A 17,706-nucleotide genomic window follows, 5' to 3' on the forward strand; every position below is an offset into this window, starting at 1 on the left:
ACATGCAGGCATGTAGGTGATGGGGCACTTTGACCAGCTCCTTCTAGCTGTCTGTCAACTTTGGACCACCAGAGATCTACCCTCTCTTTCTCGATGCTGGTTTCAACCCAGCCCAAGTTTAGAACCAGTCCAGAAGACACTATGACATCCAGCAAGCTCAGGTAGTCATCTTATGAACCAACCCAACATCCACCAAGCTCTCTGTCCCCTCTGTACATCCCAAAGATCTGCAGCATCTGTGTCATTCAGTATGGCGAGGGAGCTGGTACATGAACCAGACAGGCCACCATCACCCCTCACCCCCCACCCCAATGTCTGCCGCAGACAAGAAGGGAGAGCAAACTCTCCTACCATGAGGCTCCAGCTGATGCTCACCCATTCACACTGCCTCTCCTGAGGGAAACGCAGCCCAGACAGCCCTGGGATATTCACCTGGGGAGGTGCCGATGAGGGTAGGAGGACTGTGTTTCTACCTAGCACCCTTAGCCTCAGGCCCCGGAAGGGCCCCATCCCATCCGGGACGGGTCATACATACACTTGGGCTTGCGAAGCGGCACCGGGTGCACCTCTGCGGTGATGGTTTTAGGCAGAATGAGCTGTTCCTTTGAACCCCAGTCTTCTTCCCACTGCTTCTTAAACTTCTCTTCCTCCTCCGAGATCCTGAAATGAGACCCCACACACACGCCTGTGGAGGCGGAAACTTCAGGGGTCTCTCACCTGTTTGTTGCCAGAGGATCCCTTGGGAAGGGAGGTGTCATGGCAGAAGCCCAGGCCAGGACCACTGCTGCAGTGAGGTGTCTAAGTCAAGTGTGCACACTGCCTCAGCAATGCTCACACTGCCTCAGCAATGCTCACACCACCTCAGCATTGCTCACACCGCCTCAGCAATGCTCACACCGCCTCAGCATTGCCCACACCACCTCAGCAATGCCCACACCGCCTCAGCAATGCTCACACCGCCTCAGCAATGCTCACACCGCCTCAGCAATGCTCACACCGCCTCAGCAATGCTCACACCGCCTTAGCATTGCTCACACCGCCTCAGCAATGCTCACACCACCTCAGCAATGCTCACACCGCCTCAGCAATGCTCACATCACCTCAGCAATGCCCACACCGCCTCAGCAATGCTCACACCGCCTCAAAATGCGCTCTGGGTGCACCGAGGTGAGAGGTTTGGTTAGAATTAAAGAGGAGTAGTGAGAAAAGAGGACTCCGAGCAGAGTCAGCTGGGTCTCCGGGTGGCTTGCCACACTCCCACGAGCATGCTTAGGTCCAGTGCTAAGAGCAGGCTGAGTCCTGCCCTGAGTTATGTTCTACCTTGTATGGAACAAAAGCTTCAGGCTGTGCCTTGCTCTGAGAGAGTCCATTATGCAAAGCAGCATTTTGTCTCTGGTTTGAGTGAAAGTGCAGAGGTGAGGATGGCTTGGCAGTGTGTTTGTGCATGGAGACATTACCATGTGTCCAGGGGCATCCGTGGTAGCTCCTCTTGAGAGTAAAAAGGCACCACCCATAAACTCACCAAAGTAGGCTGGGAACATATGGGTACATGGGTGTATGGAGCGAAGCCCAAAACTCACCTAGCATACTAGGATAGCGAAAGGATCAACACCCCAACCTGGACCCCTTAAAGAGAATGACACGTGGCATTGTGGTGGCTACAGTTCCATTCCCTGGTCATCCGACCATCCAGTGTATGTCAAATGACTGACATGCATCGAGGGACTGACAGCCAGGCGATTCCCACCTGTCTCTGGGGCTGCCGCTCATACATCGCTGTGAGGTATGTAATAGTTGGTGTGGGTGTAATGACAGTAACTATGGTCACGAGAAAAGAGAGCAATTGAGAGGATCTAAGCCAATGAAGCCAATGCAGTTTGTGGATTTCGTGTGATTCTACGTGTTGTGGAATGACAGATGTGTCCGTGTTTCTGACTACACACCCAGCCGTGGGCACTGGGGCTAGACCCCACACACTCACTGTTCCATCTCCTTCCGGTATCTCTCATTCTCCTCAGCGGCCTTCTGGGCGATTTCCTTTCTCCTCCTGAAACACAGACAGAGGTTTGCCTGCATGAGTCTCTGCACAGAGAGCTAACTCTCCGTGTGCCTGACTCCTGATCTGAGAGACATTTTAACCATTTTCTGCTGTCCATCTTCCAGAAATGCTGGAACTAGTGTGGGCTGTGGGTGTGGTTCTGCAAAGTCTAGGCCCTGTGTGATTTCGTCTGGTGCTGCTGGGCAGGGATTCTGTGCCACCACAGCAGGTGGCAGGGGGGCACAGGAGGACCAGCTCCCATGCAAAGGCAAAGCCAGCAAACCAACCAGGCTAATTCTGGGATGGAGGAGGTGATGTGGCCTTCCTCTTCCCCTTCCCAAACACTTAGTTAGCACCCAAAATGTGTCCGAGTTGGAGGGTTGACAGCGGTTTTGATTTGTGAATTGTTTATCCAGTTGACTTTCTCAGTCTGCTATTTCGGGGGGGGGGGAGTCATCACCACACAGGTGTCCGCAAGGCGACTTCCAGACTCCTGACCCAGACAGTTTCCTCCCAGCCTGGCTACTTGCAATTCTGGACATAGGCAGCTTTAACTTACTGAGACTCAGTCTTCTCACCTATTTAATGGGTCGATTAAATATACCATGGGAGCTAAACTGGCAACATAAATAAAGTCCTGAATACAATGGGACACAAGAGGCAGGTCATGCTCACGATGGCTGACAGGAAGTTCTCTTGTACAGTACTGGTGTCTGAAAGTCAGGTCTCTTTAGCAAGGAGAAGGCTGTCTAAGGAACAGGATGGACACCTATTGTGCCACTGAGAGCACAGCAGAAGGAGTGCTAATAGCCAAGTGCTAATAGGCATAAGCCAGTTGTGTCTGGCCTGGGATGTAAGTCCCCAGAAGGTCACTCACTGACGCTCCATCTCCTGCTGCTCCTGGAGGATCTTGTTGGACTCCATGGCCAGCCGCTTCTGCATGAGGAGCTCTTGCCGCTGCAGCTCATGCTGCCGTGCCTCTTCCAGCCGTTCCCGGTCTGTCATAAACAGCTCCCGGCCCTGTCAGGGTGGGAAAGGAAGCTCAGGCCCTGTGGAATATGGGCATCCTCTGCTCTGTGGAGTTGGTCAGGGGTCACGGGCGCCATCACTGCCTTCTGGACTCACAGCTCCAGCAACAATGGAGATGGTCAGGCTGCGGCTGCTCTTCAGGACATTCACGGCCTGTGGAGGCAGGGGCATGGTCAGTTGGGGCCTGCCACTCAGATTGGAGCAGTGCAGGCTATGAGCATAAGGGTCTCAGCCGTCGTGGAACTGGCTGGAAGCAGTGTGTCGGGAGGAGATGCAGCAGGTAAGGACAGGGCAGCTCACCTCCTTGTGGTCCAGGTTGGTGAAGTCGATGCCATTGACTTCCACAATCTGGTCTCCTGTCTGGGGGGCGTGGGGGGAGAAAGAGAAAAAGGCCTGTGAGTGTGTGTGTGTGTGTGTGTGTGTGTGTGTGTGTAATCCCTAGATTCATCTACGGGAAGGTCTCCCGGCATGCTAAACATATAGGCTAGTCAGTAGTCACGCAGCCATATTCTTTTTCGAGTTAACAGGCTAGGCGGCAAGCTCCGATAGGGCTCGGATGTGGGGGAGGGTGGGCTCCAGGCTCATCCTGGCACCCCTCCATCCCATAATGGTCTTATTGGCTATCAAATGCCATACTATTAGAACTTAATATCTTTTGCTAAGTTGTAATATTTCCTTTATGAGGTTTAATTAATGGGCACAGAAGGCTCTGGACTTCCCACACGGTGCAAGTTCTTTTGGATGCTCAGTATATAGTAACAGTCATGCTGACATTTATTGACCAATGTTACGTGCCTGGCATAGGTCCAGCCTAAACACTAACTCAATTTACACAACAACCCCAGAAGGAAGGTTCTAGAACCATTATCTTGTAGGTGAGGAATTCATCTCAAGAAGTGACTAACAGTCACAGCTCTGAGAGGACACCATGTAGACTAAACTTCCAGCCCCAAGTTCTAGGTACCTAGCCTTGGAAGAAACCATGCCTGGCCTTGGAGTAACATTAGTACCTAATGCTCAGAGCCGTGGCAGGGCTCAGAATGCAGAACGTCAGCTCTGATTATTATCGCTACAAATTTACAGCCACTGGCTGACGGAGCTGAAGAAGACTACGGAGAGGTTTAATACCACTTCTCCACAGAGGTCTTCCATTAGAGACCACTAGGAAGTCACCAGCCAGCGCTGGCTAGGAAAATGCTATATGGGAAGATGCAGCACCTGTCAGTGTGTGACCCCCATCCCTCTCCCTTCCCGGCACTTACCTCTAACCCCACCTCTGCAGACAGGGAACCAGGTTTCACGTTGCTGACGAAGATGCCAGGCTTCTGGATGGGGCCACTGGAAATGCTGTGGGAGGCAGAGATGTGCGTAAGGGTCTGCCCTTGCAGCGTGTTCCCTGAAGCTCTCTCTCTGTTCATTCTCAATGACCAGTCTGTAGCCCTCTGTCTAAATGGCCAGACCTCAGGATATAGGTCACCCATAAACTCAAGGCTGGAGGCCCTCTGCCTCTACCCTCCCTTCCAGTCCGATTTCCACTGCTGCTCTAGGCAGAAACTCCTTGTCATTTCATCTCCTCAGCCTCTCATCCAACATACCACACATGCTTTTTGTTTGCTTTCCAGAATTTTCCTGTTCATTCCTTAAAAGATTTTTCACCAGACCCCAATTAAACTAATTGCCCCAAGGTTACTAGTGCTTCTAAATTATAAATAGCAAGGATGGCTCTTGTGCTGTTATTTCCTCTCCCGGGGCTGTGGCAGACATCAACAATCAATCACAGCACTCTTTCCCACCCAGCTGGGTACCAACTTAGAACCTTTCACAGAAGATTACTCCAGGATCCCACTGTTAACTGATGAGAGGTAGGAAACGTATTTACCACCCCTGAGGGAGGGTGTAGCTCCACAGCATCTTTATCACACAACATTGTAACTGTCTGTGGGGTTAACATCTATATTAGGCAACACTGTAACTATCTGTGCGGCTAATCCTATGTTAGATTGCCATCTCCCAGAAAAAAGGGAGAGTTAAAATTTTACTTTTTTTTTTTGTTGTTGTTGTTGTTTTTTTATCTCATTTAGTTCAGACTAGGATCAAACACTATGTAGGTGAGGTTACTTAACTTTGGGTGCCTGGTCTTCCTGCCTCCATTTTTCAAGTGCTAGATTTACAGGCGTGCACCAGCACGCTCTGTCCATATAGTGCTAATGGCCTTGGTGTATGTTTGTCAAGCACTGAGCCAGCTAAGCTATATCCTCACACCCAAGGACAGACATTAAAAGCCATTTATGGAGACAGACGCGGTGGTCCACACCTTTAATTCTCAGCACTTGGAATGTAAAGTCCAGCAGATCTCTGTGAGTTTGAGGCCAGCCAGGGCTGCACAGTAAGGCCCTGTCTCAAAAGCAAATCAAATCAAATCAAAGCAAAACAAAACAATTTCTGGGGATGGAAAGATGGCTTATCAGTTAAGAGCAATTGATACTCATGAAGAGAAGTCCAGTGTTTGGTTCCCAGCACCCATATTGGGCAGCCCACAACCACCTGTAACTCCAGAGGATCCAGCGCCCTCTATTGGCCCCAGTGAGCACCCACAATCAAGTGCATACACACACACACAGACACACACACACACATAAAAATTTTAAAATTAAAAAATATATTGTAAAAAGTGTTAGATAAATGCAAATAAATAAGAACAACTTAATTAATAATAACTAAAATTTATCAGCTGCTTACTACTTGCTGGGTCTAGAACATGCAATGCTGTTTTTTGTTTTTTGTTTTTTCTTTCAATAACAGCACTGTGACTTACTATTATGCCTCCTGCGTATTTGTAGAGGAAGAGACTGGGGCTCAGAGTGGCCTGAGGCTCAGTCACTGCCCCAGGTCTGAGGGCTGACACATGGTCTGGTGGGGGTGGAACAGGTATCCCAGCAACTGTAGCACCTGCATCTCAACCACTACACACAGCCCGAAGCGCCTATGCGCGGTTGTTCATTGCTTTATTTTATGAGTCAGGGTCTAGCGACCCAAGGCTAGCCTCAGAGCTCTCTGATGGTGCTAGTTATGGGCTTTGCTGGCCCCTCTTATGGGAAGGTTTCCAGAACCACTGGTGACAAGAGAACTATGGCAGATGCCTAGTATTTTTGAATGATGAAAGGGAGTGGAGTTCTATCTCTGGCTCTCAAATTCTGCATCATCATCAGTGCACAAGACCCATAGCCAGTGGACAAGAATCCTCAGGAGCAGTGGCGAGGAAAGGGAGAGAAAGTGCTGGGGAGCCCGAGGTCCACAGGATGTCACTGAGTCCAGGGCATGCCACCCACCTAAAGCCTGGTGATTGAGCCAAGCATGCCTGCTACCTACCTGCAGCCCAGGCCCCGAGAACCTACTAGACTGATAAACACCTTCTTCTCCTTGGTTGTTCGATTGCCAGGTGAGCTCAAGCCACCTCGAACACCCTGAGGGAGGGACAGGATCAGGTTACTGGGTTTACATGCATTCAAGTGGCCTTTTGAGCTTGAGACCTCCAGATTAAGTACCGGACATTCACAGAGACTGGAGACACCATATCCTTGGGGTGTGGGTCTGAAGGCCTACCATGCCATGGGGGGTGTGCCAGGTACCCTAGCGGCCTATGGGAAATCCTAGGTTATACTCCCCAGAGCCATCCCTCCTCCAAGGCCAGCTGCCCAACCCCTATGGCAGGTTGGCAGGTAGTCTCTTACTCCAGATTCCGACACGAACTGATCCACATACTGCCACTTGAGGGGCTCCTCGGGGGAGCTGAGGAGAAAGCAACGGAGAAGGTGGAGCCAGTAAGCACACTTGAGGGAGCTGGGATCTGTGTCACTTGGCCACCTCAGCCCAAGAGCAATGCTAGTTCATGGCCTGGGGGCGGGGCAGACCGCAGGACTCTTGGCCTGCAGGAGACTCACAGATAGGCCTGCTTACCTCTTCACAGGGATCAGGCCGATGTCTGTGGGGAAGATACAGTAGGTTAGATAAGCTCCTAGGCCCTTGGGGTTGGGACCACCTCCCATCTACCCCCCATCACAAAGTGCCACTCCTATCTGGCCTCACTCACGTCTCACTTTGATGGACACAGTCTTCTTGGTGCGGATCAGGTTGATGACTTCCTCGTGGGTGCAGGAGGAGATGGAATAGCCGTTGATCCGGACAATCTCGTCCCCTACCTGGACACAGAGAGATGTGACAGGCATGGGGGAGAGTGCCAAGCGGGGGGGCAGGCCCACTAGCAGATGTTCCCAACCCCAGAAGGGGCTGTCACCAAGCAAGAGCTTTAATCTGTGCTCTAGCACGGTGTCGCAGCCGAACTACCCTCTGGTAGTGGAAGGCCACAGTTTTCAGTTTCAGGATGGAGAAAGCAAGATCTGGGCTGGGGAGAAGCATGCAGTTGGTGAGAAACAGAACTGAGGCAAGATTTAGAACTCTGTCCCCATCTCTTGGTACCTCGGTCACCCCACCGAGGGGCAATCAGGTTCTGGAATCCAACATCCCCATCTGGTCTTCGCTCCTCCCTGTCCTAGAAGCAGGCCTTTGTCTCTATCTGTTACCTACACCCGCGGTGAGCCAAAATGGGGACCCATGACCCTTGACCCAAGCTCACAGCACTAACATAAGAGTAATCCCATCCCATGGAAACTCAATGACGTTAAACCAACTTCTGAATCTTGATTCTGGGAGCAGGCAAAGGAAAGGGAACGAACACAGGGCGCTATGCTTTGGTTCTCCCAGGCTCGAATCCTTTTAAAATTCCTATTATTTTACGGCAGGAGTCAAGTCTCTTGGATTCTGTAAACCGTAGTTTCTTTCATATAAAACAGGGAATACCATGGAGTTAATGAGGGTTAAACAAACATATGTGTAAGTGTGTAAGGCCAGCCAGTACGGGGCCCACAGCAGGTTCTTAATAAACAGTTGTTATTATTAGAGGCCTTCAAAGAGGCAGCGCATGATGAGACTGCCCCCTGCTGGTCCTCACTGCTACCTCCACCAAAAAGTCAAAGGATCCTTGGCTATCAACATCTCCTGAGAGAAGACCGGGTGCTGAGGTAGGAATGGGCAAGAGACAGGATAGGGATGTGAGACAATGGTGTATTGCCCAAGGACATGAAGGCAGTGGCTGCCACGAGGGAAACGAGCTCAGGTGTCATGCAGGCTGAGGTTGTGACTCCCTGATACCCCATTACTGGTCTCTTGGAGAAAGGTTGGTATACGTGGGGGCCTCAGGGTAGACTCTGAGGGCACACGGTCTCCAGGTCAGTTCCCAGCCTATAATCTACAGTTACCTCTCATTACCACCAGGAAAGGGCGTGCCACTCTGAACGGCCACCTTCTCAGTGTCCCGATAGTGGGGCTCACTAAAGAACCTGCAGCAATCCTGGGGACACCGACTTTCAATAGAACATCTGGATAGCTCCCTGCACCTAATTTTTTACAACTCCAAAGGGCAGGAACTCGTGTTCCTGCTCTGCATAGAACCCGCCAAAAGGTCTTTATGTGGGACCACAGTGAAGAGACAGGGGATCAGGGAGGCGAAGTGATTTGTTCAAAGCCACTCAGTGAGTGAGGAGGCTGCTGGGATGTCGTCAGGACTCCAGGACAGACAACACACGTCGGCTTTCAGGTGTCTGGGAAAGGAGGCTAGGTGGCCAAGCCTGGGTGCAGTTCCTTGCGTGTTGCCTGCTGTGGAGTCCTGCCTTTTGTTCAGAGCCCTGGAGTCCCACAGAAGGCAGGGATTACTCTGTACGTCTTACAGCAGGGAGAGGGAAGGCAGGCAGAACCATTTTCTCCATAAGTAAACAGCCAGTTACATGCTTACATCAGTAAAGGACACAGTTAAACATAAGGAAGGTATGAAGAATCCTTAAGTATCCAGGAAGGGACAGGAGCCGTGTGGCTGAAGTCCCAGGACTAGGACCTGTTGGAGGGTTCAAGCCCCTGCAGGGCCCCCTGCGTCTCAGGGCAAATCCCTCTTGACTTCTAGAATCTTCTCTGTGCTGTCCCCCAGCACGAGAAACTTGATGGCTTGGTCAGTGGATGAAGGTGATTTTCTCCTAGCTCCTCCTGAGTGGAGTTCCCTGTATTGCTACCACAGGAACTTCCCAGGGACCCTAGTCGGAGTGATTCCCCCATGGCCCCTGGATAGGGTTGCAGGATCAACTTCCCTCTACTCCTTGCTCTACACAGAACCCTGCAAAAGAGTCTTTGTATGGAGCTCATAGTAACATGACAATCTGAGGGACAAAGAAAAGATGGGCCCCACAGCCCCGGAAAGGGGAGCGCTATTTCATAAGCCTGAGAAGCAGGTGGGAAGTTGGATGCCTGGGTTTCCTGAGCGTGCCCTGATGCCCTCCTTCATGAGGCTCTGCAGGGAAGCGCTTGTCCTCAGAGGAGTGCTTGTGCTGGAAAAAAGGGGGGCCCAGCCGTCCCTAAAGGGGGAACTCATTATGTTCTCTCCTCTGGCCGTGTTTCTGGGCTGGAAAATGTGCCACGGAGGGAAAGAACAATGAGAGGGCTGAAATTTCAGATGCCACCCGGAGCCCTGAGACACGGATTGCGAACAAAGCCTTGACTGTCAGCTTGCTGTCCCCACCCCCTCCTCCTTGGTCTCGCACCATTAGCCCTAGAGCCCCCTGAAGCCCCTGGCTCGTCCCCCGGTGGGGATGTTGATAGCAAAATCTCTGGAACTTTCTCTACCTGGATAGACAAAAACAGCCTTTAGTCCTGGAGGCCTGCCTACCTCTGCTTAGACAGGGACGTGGGGAGGAACTGCAGGGGAGAAGCCTGGGGTGCTGACTTGGCTCCAGGAGACCCAAGTTCAAAGCCTGGCTCTGCTGCTCATTGGCCCCTGCCCTTCTGTGAACACTCTAGAGTGGGGCTGACTCGTGTGATGTGTACTGACTCGTTGGAGGTGGTCATCAGGTCCCCGCTCTGTATGGATCTGTCAGTCTCACAGCCCTGGTGTATCAAGAAGCTGTGGTGACTGTCTCATTTACACCCCTGCTTTTCCAACAGCCTGATACGGCTTTACAGAGGGGGGAAAGTGAGGTCCAAGGCCAGGAGTAGAATGGGATGGTCCAGAGGCAGTGTCTGTCTTCATAGACATCAGTGCATTAGACTAAAAGGTGGCCGTACCAAGCTGCGGGTGCCCGCCTTAACCCTGCTCCTCCTTCAGGAAGTAGGAGGTTTGGGGAGGGGCTCAGTAGCAGTATCAAGAAGCAGCAGTCAGGCTCTTGACTTGACTCAAGAAAGCAGGCAAGGGCCGGATAGAGATTAGTGGTGGAATGTTTATGTGTGAGGGTAGACACAGATACATAGACACACGGACACACTCAGTTTAGTGGTGGAGTGCTTGCCTGGTATGCATGAACACACACAAACACACACACACAACATACACACACACACAGAGAGAGAGAGAGAGAGAGAGAGAGAGCATTTTCTGTATTCTGAAGGATTCCAAACACTCCCTTCCTTCCTCAAAGGCTTAAGAAAATGTGTGTCCACATTGTAACACAGAGTGGATCAGGAGGAGACAGGGCATTTGAGGCCCTGGCCCCATTCTACTGGCTCTGTTGACTTACCTGCAGCCCAACGCTGTCTGCCTGGCCACCTTTGATGAGATGGGAGATGAAGAGCCCACAGCCAAATTCCAGGCCTCCACGCACGCTGAGGCCAAGGCCCTCTGGGTGCAGACGGTCCAAACGCACCTCCTTCAGTTTCCTGTTACAGTCATGGGGGGGTTGGTTATGGTCCAGCTCAGGCTAACCCTGTGTTCCCAGGCTGGCCCCTCCCAGGCCTGGCCTCTGACTTGGGGACTGGATGCACCTGGAGCGTCGGGGTGTCAGCTGGTCATACTCCACCTGGTGCTTCAGTGGGATCAGGGGCCGGATGGCGTCGAAGAGTGGCAGGCGGTTGGGCTCATTGATGACCAGCTTCAGGTCTCCCACGAGCACAGCCACGTCCATGGTCCTTTAGAGATGTCAGAGGTTGGGTGAGTGGCTATGACCTTTGTCCCACCCCTGCACTGCTGGGCCTTAGCAGAGTTTATAAACAGGCACTGAAAATCTAAAGCAAGTTGGGTGACCAGAGACCAACAGATGTAGTGGCATGGGGACAGCTACTTCTTGTTCTCTCTGAATATTCATATCCTCTTGAACCTATCTGGGTAGCTGCCCTATCAGACTGGGAGCATCCCGAGGACACAGACCAGTCCTTCTTGCTCACAGTATACCCTGAACCCCAGTCCAGAGCCAAGTAGGAACTGTTCATGTAAACGCACACAGAAGATGCGAGCAAGTAAGAGCAGCTTATATGTGCGTCCTCAGGAGCACGGAGCACGTGCTGTCTTAGGACATTACCCACTCTGGGTTCCCATGGCACAGATGGCCTGCCTGGGCTTGGCGACGCAGACACACACTTACTGGTGATACATCCGCAGCACGTCATAAAGATAGTCCTTCTCCGCGTCATTTTCAATGAGAAAATCCACCTGGAAATTCCAAGGAGCAGAATTAGAGCTGCAGGTCCCCTGTGCACCCAGCATGCTCACATCCATGAATAACCCAGAAGCATCTTATCCCCAGACAAGGTGATAGAGGCACACACAGGTTGAACGCAGATGTGCACACATGGACCCCCGCTCAACAATGGCATACTCCCATGTCACTGCTGTCACACTCACGGCTGTGTCACCAGTGTCGGGACGAAGCCTACAGTCTCACCTGATGGTGGCTGTAGTGGCGGATAAATGCTTTGAGGAAGGATTTGGGCCACTCACTCAGATAACACATCCCACCTAGCAGAAGCACCTTATTGTCAAATCTCTCTGTGCTGCCCATGCACTTGGCCCTGTCCTGACCTGGGGTTCTGTCCACTATTCAGCCTCCAGGCCACTCCTCTATCCCCAGTGTCCCCCCCAGGGGGAGGATTAGGTTACAGCATTCTGGCTTTTGCTGACGTCAATAGCTAGGGCTCCAAGGTCATGTACAGGAGCTGTTTCAGTAGCACCTCTGTTCCTGGGGAGCTGGGGAGCTGGAGAGCTGGGGAGCTGGGCTGGGGAGCTGGGAGTCCCAAATTCTGTACTTCGGAAAGAAAGTTCAGGGCAACACTCCAAGGGCTGCATCCCTGGCTTTCTCTTTAGCCCAAGACTAGACATCAAGGCAAGGCAGGGCTCATTACCATTGTAGTCCCAGTCTCTGCCCTTCACAGGAGAAACTGTGATCTCCTGCCTTCCTAGAGCTTGGGGCAGGACGATGCCTTCTCAACCGGTGTCTTAAGGACTTTAGAAGACTCCAGAGAGTCTGTCTGCCCCAGTGTAGAGAGGACTGTGAGGCCTAGCCCTTGGGACTTTGGACCTGGGCAGATTCCCAGTTTCGATTTGGAAGTCTTCTTTCTCCTATGACTGCATTTGACTGAGGACAGGAGGAACCCAGAAGGTTGTGCCCCAGGCTGAGCTCCAAGGGTTCAAAGAGTGTGTGACAGTGACTGTGGAAGCTCCCCCAGCTGCACCCTCTGTCCTTACTGTGGAAGCTCCCAACAGCTAAGAGATGGGGAAAGGGCATCATAGATGGTGCTAAATCACTAGGACCAGCACCAGAAAAGCTTCATATATAAATCATGTCAGTTGCGTGCCTCATGGCTTCTTGATGCATGTAAAGATCCAAGCCAAGGGGTGGAGATGTAGCTCAGTGTCGGAGAGCTTAGCTGTCACTCAAGAGGCTCTAGGGTAACCGTCATCTTGGGGAAAAGAGTCCCACAAAACCCCTTCTCGATTCACTCAAGTCCTTGTCCTGGGCTGCCACTCTCCGGCTGTGTACACCCCTTTTAGCTTCTCGTATGAGCCAGACTGCCCACAGCCCCAGACTTAGGGTTACGCTGCATCCCCCTTTACTTGCACAGTGGCTTCTTTCCCATGGAAAGCTTCTCTAATAGCCAACCTACTCCCACCTCTGAGCAATACCTGATCTCCTGGGAAATTACTAATCGTTGTTAACGTAAGGGCCATAACCTTTTGGAATTTGTCTTAATGAAGGAAAGAAAGGTGCAGATCAGCTCCAGTCTGCAGTCCTCATGACTAACTGAGAGTAAATACTCAATAAATAAGTCTTGAGTGGATTTATCAGTTCTCTGCTTCTAGGCCTGGCCATGTTCTTCAGGAATGAGAGCCATGGGGTCAGAGGGGGATGGGAAATGACTCTCGCTCCGCTCCCAGGAGCTCCTAGTGACATTCGTTCAAAGCATCAGCCCCGTCTGACCCTTATTCTCATACCACAACCAGGGAGTATGGCAGAAGTGACCCAAGGCCACAGCCACCAAGCAGAGCAGAGCAAGATTCCAAGCCTACTTTCTCGCTGTTGTGCCACGTCTGGTAGGGCTTTGGCCTTCGAGACAAAGAACACCCAAGTCCCCTTTGGAACCTAACATCCAAGTCTCTAATCCTTACCTCTTTCCTCTCCACTGGTGTGCGTGCGTGTGTGTGTGTGTGCGTGTGCGTGTTATTAAGACAAGGCCTTACTATGTAGCCCTGGCTGTCCTGGAACTTAATGTTTCAGAAATCTGCCTGCCTCTGTTTTCTGGGTTCTGGGATTAAGTTGTGCACCACTATACCTAACTTTTTGCAGTTATGGAAGCTTGGTAAGGGGCAGGGGGTGAGCTCAGAGGTAAAGTGTTTCCCGGCATACATGAGACTCTAAGATTGATACCCAGGATGCCCACTCCCTACACACACACAGTTACCAATTCACTTGGTCCATAATGAGGAAGAAAGAGGAACATCTTTTAAGAGACGCTCAGAATCCTGGTGGTTCTGTTTCTGTTCTTCAGTGGAAGTATAACACCCTGTCTTTTAAGCTGAAGAGAACATTGTGTCTGATTCTAGCCATGGGTGGGGACTGGAGAAGGACAGGAGAGGGGCTGAGCTGTGGAGAATTGCACGCATCGGCTACGTGTTTAGGTTTAAGCAGAAAGAGGCTACCCTCACGGGTAACATTAATATGCACTGACTGAAGATTAGAATGTCAGGGGAGGAACCTGGAGAGGACTTGGCAACTTTAGGGTTCAGGAGTCTATCTTTCTGCCTTCTTAGAGTCAAGCACAGGCACCCTGAGATGGTCTTCCTAGAAAGCAGCCTTGTTCCTGGGGCCCGGGACTCAGGAACAGCTCTTAAATGTTGAATGCTGCATTCTGGGCCCCACCTATAAACCACACCCGACCTGTCCATTTCAGAGGGAGCCTGCAGGCCCAGTTCTGCATGGCCAGGAAGCTCACACCAACCCTACCCAGGCTTATCCACTTCTGCAGGGACATCTCCATGTCCTGCATATCCTCAGGCTATAACTAGACTAGCATTTCCCTGGACACAACAGACCCTTCCCTGATGATGCCACCTCCACCTCTCCCACCCCAGCTTTGTATTTTTGTTGTTTGGTTTTGTTTTGTTTGAGACAGGGTTTCTCTGTATAGCCCTGGCCGTTCTGGAACTCACTTTGTAGAGCAGGCTGACCTCCAACTCACAGAGATCCATCGTTTTGCGTCTGCCTCCAGAGTGCCGGGATGAAAGGCGTGTGCCATCACCCAGCAGGCACATCCTCTCTTGTAATGTCTAACTCGCCCTTTCAGAATCACATTCCAAGGAGGCAGTGTTGCTTGGACTGCTCTGAGGTTGGAATGTGAAGGCGAATGACGGGGGGCTTCAGAAATAGAGGGACCACGCACACCCCAGAAACGTCTCCAAGGAGACGCGAGGACACATTTGTTCCCTCATTCTGCAGACTTCCAAAGTCACAAAGGAAAAAGAAATATGGAAGCCTCTGGAAGTCTGGCTGTGAGTTAACAGTGCCACCATCACTCAAGCTGCCCTTAAGGATGTTTCCATGGGGCTGGAGAGATGGCTCAGTGGTTAAGAGCACTGGGTGTTCTTCCAGAGGACCTGAGTTCAATTCCCAGCACTCACATGGCAGCTCAGACCTGTTTGTAATTCCAGTTCCAGGGAATCTGGTGCCCTCACACAGACATGCAGGTAAAACACAAATGCATGTGAGATAAAAATAATATAAAATAAAACCACGTTTTTCAAATTCTATAGACTTGTCTTCTCCTGGTATTCTCCCTAATGCTACTCCAAAAATTAGGTTTATGAGGCCCTGCTCCAGGCACTGGGAACCATTCTAGGAATATAAGAAATACCCAGCACATAGTAGGTCTTGACATTTCATTTCCTTCCTCTTCTGTCCCTGTCTATGATCTCTTTCCCTGTGGCTCCCAAAGCACATGGCATGGCTGCAGATGCCCATCCTGAACTCCATCTGCTTGTTTCTGGAACTTTCCTTCCGTCCTGCTGTAGTCTTGGATCACCATCTTGTATCACTCAGCCCACGGGCGTCTGCAACGGCCTTGGGTCTGTCTCCTCCTTGCAGAAGAACTGGTCCCAGACTCAGCCAAGGCAGCCTGCTTTGCCTCCTCCCATGGGAACCCTGCCTTCCTTGAGGTGAGCCTCCTCCTCTAGGAGTCTAGCCTAAAATCCCCTTCCCAATCCCCAGCTTGTGGCACTTGTCTCATCAATCATCCTAACTCTGCTCACTGATCTATAAGTTTACCCTGCCAGCAACCCCAGGAGATAGATCATATTATTTCCATTTCACAGATGAGAAAACCGAGACCAAGAGATGAGACAGATCTGAGAATCCAGCCTAAGCTTGCTGGCTCTGAAAGCCCATCTATCACATGGTGTCCACCTCCTGTGTATCCCTTTGAGTTCCTTAGTCCAATGTACATTTATGGAGCACCTACTGTATGCAGCATGCCAATCCTCGTTCTAACTACATTTAGTACATTTATTCTTCCCTAGGCTCCCACTTGCCATAGGAAACAGAAACCCCCAAACAGAGCTCACGGTCCACAGGAGTTGTTAGGGGTTTCTCTCACACACACACCCCACCTCCACTTAGTACTAATGGTGTCTCTGATGCACAGAACGGACTGTGCTGTCTGTGCCCAAGCCCTTTGCCTTGGTGGCCTTTCAGCCTCGTCTCCTGGGGCTTGTCCACAGGGCCTGGCTTGATTAAATAATTTCATGGGTGAACCTCTCAGGAGAGGAAGAAAGGGGGTGATAACCAACTAATAAATACTTCGTGCTGCACACTGCGCGCTCCCTGAGCTGCTGTGGGGGGTTAAACGGGCTACAGGTAACTGCATACCCTGCCTTTCCCTTCATGTGCCCCTCCCCCTCCCAGTCCTTGCTCCAGGGGCTTTGCAGGGTCTCTAGTGCCTTCTGGCTTACTGCTGCGTTCGGCTGGTAGACAAGCCGGAGACCATCGATGTGAGGAGAGAGGAGTGTATCCTTGGTCTCGGATGTCTTCTTGCACTAGCCCATGCTGCTCAGATATACCTGCCCTGCCCTACAAGTCCCTCCAGGCTGGGGATGAGCTGTCTGTTTCCTGCCACAGCACGGCTGAGGTGAGCATAGCATTTCCAGGAAATGCTGAAAACCTGCCTCCAGTGTTGCCTCTTCATGGCCACGCCTTCCCTCAGTTCCTACGCGCGCTTTGTCCCCATCTCTGCCTTGGTCCCTATCTCAAGTCGTACTGGATTTTCTGTCTTAACTCTCTTGTCTCCTCCACACTGTGTGAGCCACAGAACCCGGAATGTAAGTGTGAAGGGCGGGCCAGCGAAGCCCTCCTGGACTGCGTGTGTCCACACCTCTCCCTGCCTCAGTTTCTTGTGTGTAAAATACTCACACAGTCTTCCATTAAAAAAATGTACTTAATCTTTTTTTTATAGTCCAGATTTTATCCCCCTCTCGGTCCACCCTCTGACTGTTCCACATCCTGTATCTCCTCCCCTCGACCCCATGTCCAAGAGGATGGCCCCACCCCCACCCAACGTCCCCACTCCCTGGGACCTCCAATCTCTTAAGGGTTAGATGAATCTTCTCTGACTGAACCCAGACCCGGGAGGGAGTCCTCTGCTGTGTATGTGTTGGAGGCCTCATCTCAGCTGGTGTGTGCTGCCTGGTTGGTGATCCAGTGTCTGAGAGAGCTCAGGGATCCAGGTGAATTGAGACTGCTGGTCCTCCTACAGGGTTGCCCTCCTGCTCAGTTTCCTCCAGCTTTTCCCTAATTCAACCACAGGGGTCAGCAGCTTCTGTCCATTGGTTAGGTGCACATCTGACTCTCTCAGCTGCTTGTTGGGCCTTTCGGGGGGGGGCAGTCATGATAGGCCCCTGTTTGTAAGCATTCCATAGCCTCAGTAATAGTGTCAGGCCTTGGGACCTCCCCTTGAGCTGGATCCCAAGTTGGGCCTGCTGCTAGACCTTCTTTCCCCAGGCTCGTCTCCACTTTTGTCCCTGCTGTTCTTTTAGACAGGGACAATTCTGGGTCAGAGTTATTGACTATGGGATGGCACATCCCTTACTTGATGTCTTTCTGCTGGAGGTGGGCTCTACAAGCTCCCTCTATCCACAGTAGGACATTTCGTCTAAGGTCCCTCCTTTTGAGTCCTGAGAGTCTCTCACCTCCCAGGTCTCTGGCACATTCTGGAGGGTCCTCCACCTCCTACCACCCGAGGTTGCCTGTTTCCATTCTTTCTGTTGGCCCCCAGGGTTTCAGTGC

The 17,706-nt window shown here is 51.6% G+C and overlaps 1 protein-coding gene across 2 annotated transcripts in view; it reads right to left on the bottom strand.

Annotated features, from left to right (window-relative positions):
* Positions 1 to 17,706, bottom strand: part of Ush1c (USH1 protein network component harmonin) — a 48,364-nt gene that overhangs the window by 23,763 nt on the left and 6,895 nt on the right. For both annotated transcript variants that reach the window (XM_006229222.5, NM_212521.2), the window contains exons 2-14: positions 11,521 to 11,588; positions 10,925 to 11,068; positions 10,681 to 10,819; positions 7,158 to 7,266; positions 7,025 to 7,049; positions 6,799 to 6,856; positions 6,437 to 6,531; positions 4,330 to 4,414; positions 3,368 to 3,427; positions 3,164 to 3,220; positions 2,916 to 3,058; positions 1,982 to 2,047; positions 536 to 660 (exon numbers count right to left, since the gene is read on the bottom strand). In XM_006229222.5, coding sequence (XP_006229284.1) covers positions 536 to 660; positions 1,982 to 2,047; positions 2,916 to 3,058; positions 3,164 to 3,220; positions 3,368 to 3,427; positions 4,330 to 4,414; positions 6,437 to 6,531; positions 6,799 to 6,856; positions 7,025 to 7,049; positions 7,158 to 7,266; positions 10,681 to 10,819; positions 10,925 to 11,068; positions 11,521 to 11,588 — 1,174 coding nt within the window. The remainder of the gene's footprint in view (positions 1 to 535; positions 661 to 1,981; positions 2,048 to 2,915; positions 3,059 to 3,163; positions 3,221 to 3,367; positions 3,428 to 4,329; positions 4,415 to 6,436; positions 6,532 to 6,798; positions 6,857 to 7,024; positions 7,050 to 7,157; positions 7,267 to 10,680; positions 10,820 to 10,924; positions 11,069 to 11,520; positions 11,589 to 17,706) is intronic.

The sequence above is a fragment of the Rattus norvegicus genome, chromosome 1, assembly GCF_036323735.1.
Source record: "Rattus norvegicus strain BN/NHsdMcwi chromosome 1, GRCr8, whole genome shotgun sequence".
Classification (NCBI taxonomy): domain Eukaryota; kingdom Metazoa; phylum Chordata; class Mammalia; order Rodentia; family Muridae; genus Rattus; species Rattus norvegicus.